At 44.6% G+C, this 8,581-nt stretch overlaps 1 protein-coding gene across 1 annotated transcript; it reads left to right on the forward strand.

Moving 5' to 3' along the window:
- Positions 5,357–6,617, forward strand: LOC8056274 (UDP-glycosyltransferase 83A1). Its single transcript, XM_002449115.2, has 2 exons — positions 5,357–5,601; positions 5,703–6,617. Exons 1-2 carry the CDS (start codon positions 5,394–5,396, stop codon positions 6,584–6,586), a joined length of 1,092 nt encoding a protein of 363 aa, XP_002449160.2. The 5' UTR covers positions 5,357–5,393; the 3' UTR covers positions 6,587–6,617.

Here is an 8,581-nt window from a genome sequence, read left to right on the forward strand (position 1 = left end):
GACATGCCATGATGGTTGCCTGGCCAACAAATAAAGCTGCTCATCAATGTTTTCATCACCTTGACATTTTTTGCGCAACCAATCGCCAAAAGTTTCCATGTGCTGACGCATTATCCAAGCTTCATTCTTCCTGGGCCACTAGGACCGTAGGTAATCTTTGTGTACCTCAACATATGGTTCCACCAATGAGGAGTTCTGGAGAACTGTGTAGTGTGCTTTATTGAAGTAATCGTTTCCCATACCAATATATGTTTTCTTCCCAAGTGTTCCCTTTCCGCTGAGTCTGCCCTCGTGTCGAGATTCAGGAATGCCAATTGGGTCAAGGTCTGGAATAAAGTCAACACAGAACTCTATGACCTCCTCTGTTCCGTAGCCCTTGGCAATGCTTCCTTCTGGCCGGGAACGACTATGGACATATTTCTTTAGGACACCCATGAATCTCTCGAAGGGGAACATGTTGTGTAGGAACACAGGACCGAGAATACGAATCTCTTTGACCAGATGAACTAGGAGGTGTGTCATGATATCGAAGAAGGATGGAGGGAACACCAACTCAAAGCTGACGAGACATTGAACGACATCATTCTGCAGAGTAGCTAGTTGCTCTGGATTGATTGCCTTCTGAGAAATTGCATTGAGGAATGCACATAGCTTTACGGTGGCTAGACGTACGTGTGGAGGTAGAATTCCTCTTAAAACGACCGGCAGCAATTGCGTCATTAGAACGTGACAGTCATGGGACTTCAAGTTCAGGAATTTCTTCTCTGGCACATTAATTATTCCCTTGATATTGGAGGAGAATCCAGATGGGACCTTGATGCTGCTAAGACATTCAAACATGCTTTCCTTCTCTTCTTTCCTCAGAGTGTAGCTAGCAGGGCTTAAGTAATGACGTCCATCATCTGTCTTTTCTGGATGCAGGTTGTCTCGTTCTTTCATGCGCTGCAAGTCTTGTCGTGCTTCAAGTGAATCCTTAGACTTCCCGTAGACACCCATGAATCCGAGCAAGTTCACACAAAGATTCTTTGTCAGGTGCATCACGTCGATCGCGTTGCGGACCTCTAGGACATTCCAGTAAGGTAGCTCCCAAAATATGCATTTCTTCTTCCACATGGGTACGTGTCCCTTAGCATCCTTGGGAATAGGTTCACTGCCTCGTCCCTTTCCAAATACCACTTTTATATCCTTGACCATTTCGAGTACATCATCCCCGGTTCGATTGAGAGGTTTGGTCCGGTGGTCTGCCTTGCCTTTAAAATGCTTGCCTTTCTTTCGTACTGGGTGGTTCACAGGAAGAAACCGACGGTGGCCAAGGTACACGACCTTTCGACATTTTTTCAAAAATACACAGTCAAGGTCTTCATAACAATGTGTGCATGCATTATATCCCTTGTTTGACTGGCCTGAAAGATTACTCAGAGCTGGCCAATCATTGATTGTTACAAACAGCAATGCTCGTAGGTCAAAGTGCTCTTGTTTGTACTCATCCCACACGCGAACTCCTGGTTTGCTCCATAAAAGTTGAAGTTCCTCAACTAATGGCCTAAGGTAGACATCTATGTCATTGCCAGGTTGCTTCGGTCCTTGGATAAGCACCGGCATCATAATAAACTTCCGCTTCATGCATAGCCATGGAGGAAGGTTGTAGATACATAGAGTAACTGGCCAAGTGCTGTGACTACTGCTCTGCTCACCGAAAGGATTCATACCATCTATACTTAAGGCGAACCGCAAGTTTCTAGCATCATTTGCAAAATCTGAGAATTCTCTGTCTATCGCTCTCCACTGGGATCCATCGGCAGGGTGTCTCAGCATATTGTCTATCTTACGGTCTTCTTTATGCCACCGCAACAACTTTGCATTGTCCTTATTTCTGAACAGACGTTTTAATCGTGGTATTATAGGAGCATACCACATAACCTTGGCTGGAATTTTCTTCCTATGACGTTCTTCACCCTCAACATCGCCAGGATCATCTCGTCTAATCTTATACCGTGATGCCTTACATACTGGACATGCATCCAAATTCTCGTATTCCTCCCCACGGTAGAGGATGCAGTCATTAGGACATGCGTGTATCTTCTGGATTTCTAATCCCAAAGGGCAGACAACCTGTTTTGCTTCATATGTAGTGGTGGGCAATTCGTTGCCTTTCGGAAGCATCTTTTTTATGATCTTCAATAACTGCCCAAATAACTTGTCAGATGTACCATTCTTTGCCTTCCATTGCAGCAATTCTAGTGTGGTACCCAGCTTTTTTTGCCCCTCTTCAGCGGTGGGATATAGCGATTTCCTGTGGTCCTCTAGCATGCGCTCGAACTTGGCTTTCTCTTTATCACTTTCACATTCTCTTTGTGCATCACGGATGGCATCACCAAAAGCATCATCGCCCCGATCATCTTCTGCCGCCACCTCTTCTTCATTATCTCCCCCCATTGCAACATCATTGAAGCCACCGTACTGAGCAATAATATTGGCATGGTCCAATTCTTCTTCTTCTTCTTCTTCACCTTCATCCATTATAATCCCGCTTTCTCCATGTTTGGTCCAACAAATATAGTTTGGTACGAAACCAGACTTTAATAAGTGTGAATGAAGAGTTCTTGAGTTAGAATATTCCGTCAAATTCTTGCACACGGCACATGGACAGCACATGAAACCGTCCCTCTTATTTGACTCGGCCACACTTAAGAAATAGTGCACGCCATTAATGAACTCTTCGGAGCGCCGATCGGCATTATACATCCAATTACGTGTTACCATCTGCATTAAAGATAACATATATATTATGAAAACCATGCACACATATAGTTTCTCATCTTATTGCACAACATGTCTAAGATACATAGTTGATTAATTTAGAAAAGCTTGGCTACAACAAATACAATCGCAACTAGCATTAAAAAAAACAAAACTAAAATGCACTTAAGCAACATAATTAGTTCGCGTCCGATCCCAACTATAATAGATAGATCATTCGCTTGATCAACATCATTGAACTTCTTTCGTCGGCTCACTGCCTCACCACCTTCAGCCTCAACCACCTGTGCAAAAGATTTCTTAATGTGTTCAATGTATTCTTCCTCCCAGTACCAACCTGTACATCCGCCGGTACCGTCCCACTGAAATTAAAAGAGAGAATCAAAAGTTTAATTAATATCATTTAAAAAAATATGCACATATATAAGCAAATGTCTGGAAATAACTCACATTACGATCTGGACACTTGTAGAATATACGACCCTTGTTTACTCCCTCTTTCGACACTTTGTACTCCATCAAAATCTTCTGCCCACACTTGCCACAAGTAATGAGAGGGAGTTCCGGACGGTATCGCTTTTGAACCCGTTGAGAGACGGAAGACCCGGTCACGGTTGCCATCTACTATCCATACTCAATTTTAAAACAATTATAAATTCCACATTTACTAGTAAACATGTATGATACAATGGACATTATATGTAGTAATAAAAATAAATCAAGTGATATTAACAAACCAATTAATTTGAACTATCCTACTTTCTATGATCATAAAAATATACTATAATTCATTCTTGCAAAATATATTAAAACTAGGTCAACCATGAAATATGATATATATATATGGATACTAATTCATGTGAATGATTCAAAATAACAAAGTGGATTTGAGCTAAAAAATGATGGGAACATCACAAGCCAAAAACAACATGAAAAAGACAAGAAAGGCTGAAGTTAGTCACCTCTAAGCGCGAAGAGACGATGACGGAGTCGAAGAAGATCAACGATGGGCGTTGGAGATGAAGAACAAATGAAGAACAAGCAAGAAGAAGCTCCAAGAACAACAATGGTGCTCTCGGTTTCAAATGGGCAGAGGGGAGGAGGGAGCCGGCCTATAAACCGGACCTTTAGCACCGGTTCAGAGCAAAAACCGGTGCTAAAGGGTTACCTTTTAGCACCGGTTTGTAACACAAACCGGTGCTAAAGGGTTTGCCTCGGCCCGTGGCTCTGGCCGGTGCTAAAGGGACCCCTTTAGCACCGGTTCTTGTTAAAAACCGGTGCTAAAGGGTCCCTGCCCCGACAGCACATGTCAGTAGCCGTTGGGCAGGACCCTTTAGCACCGGTTTGTCACACGAACCGGTGCTAAAGGGGTCTTTAACCCCGGGCCGCAAAAAGGCCGAGGTTTTTGGCCATTTTGGGCATCGACCAATGCCTCATTCTGTAGTAGTGTAGTGTACTTATATTAGGCTGCTGAACTGCATGGATTGGAGCTATAACTTGGCAACAGAGTTTCCTCGAAGTTCAAGGCCACGCGTAGTTGTGCAAGCTTATGAGTAAGAGGCCTGACGCTCACCAATCAGTCAACACCACTCGGCGCACACTGTCGTTTGCCGGTGTCCGAAGTGACTGAAGGTGAAGCCTTTCAGAACTGGCATTGGCAGGCCCACTAATAGATAAACAGCCTTAACTTATATACCTCGAACAAGAAATAATTAAATAGACGAAAGAAGACTTAGAAGTCGTTTCCGTGTCTACCGCTCAACAAGAAATGTAAAGCTGTCGCCATATGACCGTTTCCTCTTACGACACAAAATGGGTACGCTTGGACACTTGCATGTCGCATTCAAATTCCCAAGAAATATATATACTCTCGTGCCGGCACGGAATCCATAATTGTTCTGATACTCATAGGCAGCGTTTTGGAACTACTCAGCAAAGTGTTTTGCTCCATACGGCGCTGCTACATGCCTACATAACAGGTCAGTGCGCCGGATAATTTTAAACTGACAAATAACCCAGCTTATGTAGGTTATAACAGACCATCACTGCTGCTTGAAGACATTCTTCAGTAGTACGTAGTTGGATAATTAATTTAAAACAAGCATATGATTAGTGAAAGAAAAAGACAGCCAGTTGCTCTTAATTTGAAGGATCACCTCCATCTCATATTCATTACCTGCAGAAAAAAAGGAATATATTTTTTGCATACAGGACTATACTCATCAAGTAGTTTCTGGTCCAGGTCCAGTATTAATGAGCAATATGAGTTCCTAACACTTGCTTAAATACACGAGGTGAGGAGGGAAGGCAGCAGTAGCTGTAGACTATCACGTACCTACTCAATGATGCCTTCTCCAGCCCACGCTCTGTTCATCCCCTACCCGGCGCAGGGCCATGTCCTTCCACTGCTCGAGCTCGCGCACCGCTTCGCCGACCATGGCTTCGCCGTCACTTTCGTCAACACGGACCACGTCCACGGCCAGCTCATAGCCGCGTCGCCAGAGCTGGTGGCAGCAGGACAAGATGACGGAGCGCCACCACCTGTATCGGGCCAGGTGCGCTTGGTCTCCGTCTCCGACGGCTTCCCACCGGACGGCGACCGTAATGACCTAGGCACGCTAACCAGCGCGCTCATGAGCTCCCTGCCGGCGACCATCGAGAACATGATCCAAAAGGGCCAGTTCCGCTGCATGGTCGTCGACTATGGCCTGGCGTGGGTGCTCGGCGTCGCCAAGAAGGCTGGCATGCACACGGCAACGCTCTGGCCGTCATGCGCCGCCGTGATGGCAGCAGGGTTAGACTTGCCAGAGCTGATTGCTGATGGCATGCTCGACAAGGATGGTAAGTATATGTACTAGACGCATTAATAAGATTTTGATTAGCTCATAGCTATTGTTAGCAGATCCTCCATGCTAAATGCCTAAAGTCCTCCGGCGTTGCAGGTTTACCGACGGGCAAACAGATACCTCCGGTAGGTGACCTGCAGATGAACCTGGCACCGCTCGCATGGAACGCCGCCGGCACGGAGGAGGCACAGAAGCAGATATTTCGGTGCCTGAACAACATCCTCAAGGCGCTAGGGCAGGACACTGTCGACCTCCTTCTGTGCAACACTGTCAAGGAGCTCGAGGAGGGCATCCTGTCCCTGCACCCTAGCATCGTCCCCATCGGGCCATTGCCGACGGGTCTCCGTGAGGGAAAGCCTGTTGGGAATTTCTGGGCAGAGGACGACAGCTGCCTGTCGTGGCTGGATGCACAACCTGACAGATCAATTGTCTACGTGGCATTCGGTAGCATCGCTGTGCTTGATGAGGAACAATTTCGTGAGCTCGCTCGTGGGCTGGAGCTGTCAGGGAGACCATTTCTTTGGGTGGTCCGTCCTGGCTTGGCTGATACTGCCAATTTTCCTGACGAATTCCCCAAGACCGTTGAGAAAAGGGGCAAGATTGTGACGTGGTCACCTCAACATAGGGTTCTTGCCCACCCTGCTGTCGCCTGCTTCATGTCGCATTGTGGGTGGAACTCGGTGATGGAGGGCATTAGGAACGGGCTGCCGTTCCTTACCTGGCCGTACTTCGCCGACCAGTTCATCAATGAGAGCTACGTCTGCGATGTCTGGAAGACCGGCCTGCGTCTGTTGAAGGACACCGCCGCCGGTGGGCTGGTCACGAGCGAGCACATCGCTGCGTGCATAGAGAACCTGCTGAACGATCCGGCGACCATGTCCAGGGCATTGGAGCTGCAGAAGGTTGCGTCCAGGAGCATCAGAAAAGATGGCACTTCGTTCAACAATCTGACGGCCGTTATTAACGCCATGAAAGGCTGATGAGACAAAAGCTCATCACCATCAGTTTACATATCCGTCGTCAGTTTCATGGCATTCGCCATTCGAATTCTTTAACCATACTTATCTCAACAACTGATCTGAGAATACAAATATGATGAATCACTAAATGTAAGGGTCACTATCTAAATGATTTGCACAAGAAACGTAAACCAATTAGGAAAGTGGCACACTGAAATTTTGTGGTACAACTTAACATATTAACTTCACCCATGTTTCATCAAATGTCATGTTATTAAATATGTAACTCGGTCCATATAAATAATTTTATAAAAGAAGTAGGTGTCATGTACATCAATGATTTTGCATGGTATCCATTTGTTCTATTCGCGTGTGTTGAATTTATTATGGGCTAGGCTCATTTAAATTTAATAAATCAATAAACTTTATGGTGTGTAAGTATGGACAATATGAGTTGTACCAGATTAGAATTCTAAGAGTCCTTGAATTGACTTATATGGTGGGAGTTATTCCACTTAAATTGAGAAGTTAAGAAAAGGACAAAGGCATTTTGTGGCAGGCAGGCAAGCGGTGTGGGAGTTTCTGCTTAGTTCCGTGGGAGTTTCAACTCCGCATGAAAACCCTTCAGATGCCCGTCTCCTCAGCGGCCAATAGGGAGTCCCTTCCCCTCCTCTCCTCTCCAGCCACAAAGATAAATAGGAGACTCTAATCTTTTTGGTACAATGAGAGAGAATAATTTAGAACATAGTTTTGCAGCAAAGAAGGTAGTCTCATCTCGTAACTCTGCACGCACGGAGGAGCGAGAGGGCAAGTGCCTCTGAAGCCCTTGCCATTTGAGACCTTGCACGAGAGATTGGCAATTAGGTTTTTGGGGAGCGTCATCGCGACTGCCCAAACCACTGCTGCTGTTCGTGGTCATCTTCGAGCGCCGTCATTGTCTTCCTCACGTGGGCACGGGCAGATTTCTCCTTTCAGTGGAGAGATCATCTTCATCCTCTATATCATGGAAGTTGGATAAGGATCGGGATCCTTGGAGCACAGGGGAGGGTATGATTTGTTCATCTTACTGTTGTTTTTCACTTTCCAGATCGTACATGTTTCAGTATTTCATCCATATTGTTCCGTGTACTGCCTTGAGTGTGTTTTATATGTTCAATCATGTTGTTTCTGTTTATATCTTATGTGTGTTTCTGCTATAAGATATATGCTCTGTCTGCTTATTTCGTTGGTTCAGTCAAGTAGTTTCGTATACCGTTGCCTATATGATTCAGTAGTTTTGTTTCATTGTTTCATATGTTGTCTCATGTTTACTGCTGTTATGAGATATATGCCTTGCCTTGATGTTATGCAAAATATATTATGCTTTCATGCTTTTAATAATCACATGTTCCATATTGCTATGAACATGTTTGATATCATAATTTATATGATTAATAATCTTTTATATGTCATCATCATAATATTAATTTATGGAATTAAAATGATATGGAAAATACCTATTTATCTAACAATCCAAAAACCTAATTATAGGCATTTTTCTGTCAGAGATTTTGTTGCTGTGTTAAAACCTGATTCTTTTGATGGTAAAAACTTCTTGATCTAGAAAGTTAAGATGGAATTGTGGGTAAGTGCTATATCATGTTATCATGTCGCTGAGGGCAAGCTTGCTAACTTGTCTCCTAGGATGAGGCTAAGTTTAAGGCTGATGACAACCTCTTTCGAGGTGTAGTGATTAGCGCACTTGACACAGAGTTCCAGAAAAACTATATCATTCTCCCTATATGGAAAGAGCTGTGGGATTCACTTGTTGGAAAGTTTGGAGTTACTGATGTTGGTAGCGAGCTGTATCTCATGGAGCAGTTGTATGATGGTTGAGAACTGATCTATAGTGGAACAGGCTCATGAGTTTCAGTCACTAGCTAAGGAACTTGAACTTTTCCTTATCCTTTGCCTGACAAGTTTGTGACGAGTGGTATAATTGCCAAGTTACCACCTTCTTGGAAGGACTTTGCCACC

Source organism: Sorghum bicolor, chromosome 5 (genome assembly GCF_000003195.3).
Source record: "Sorghum bicolor cultivar BTx623 chromosome 5, Sorghum_bicolor_NCBIv3, whole genome shotgun sequence".
Taxonomy (NCBI): domain Eukaryota; kingdom Viridiplantae; phylum Streptophyta; class Magnoliopsida; order Poales; family Poaceae; genus Sorghum; species Sorghum bicolor.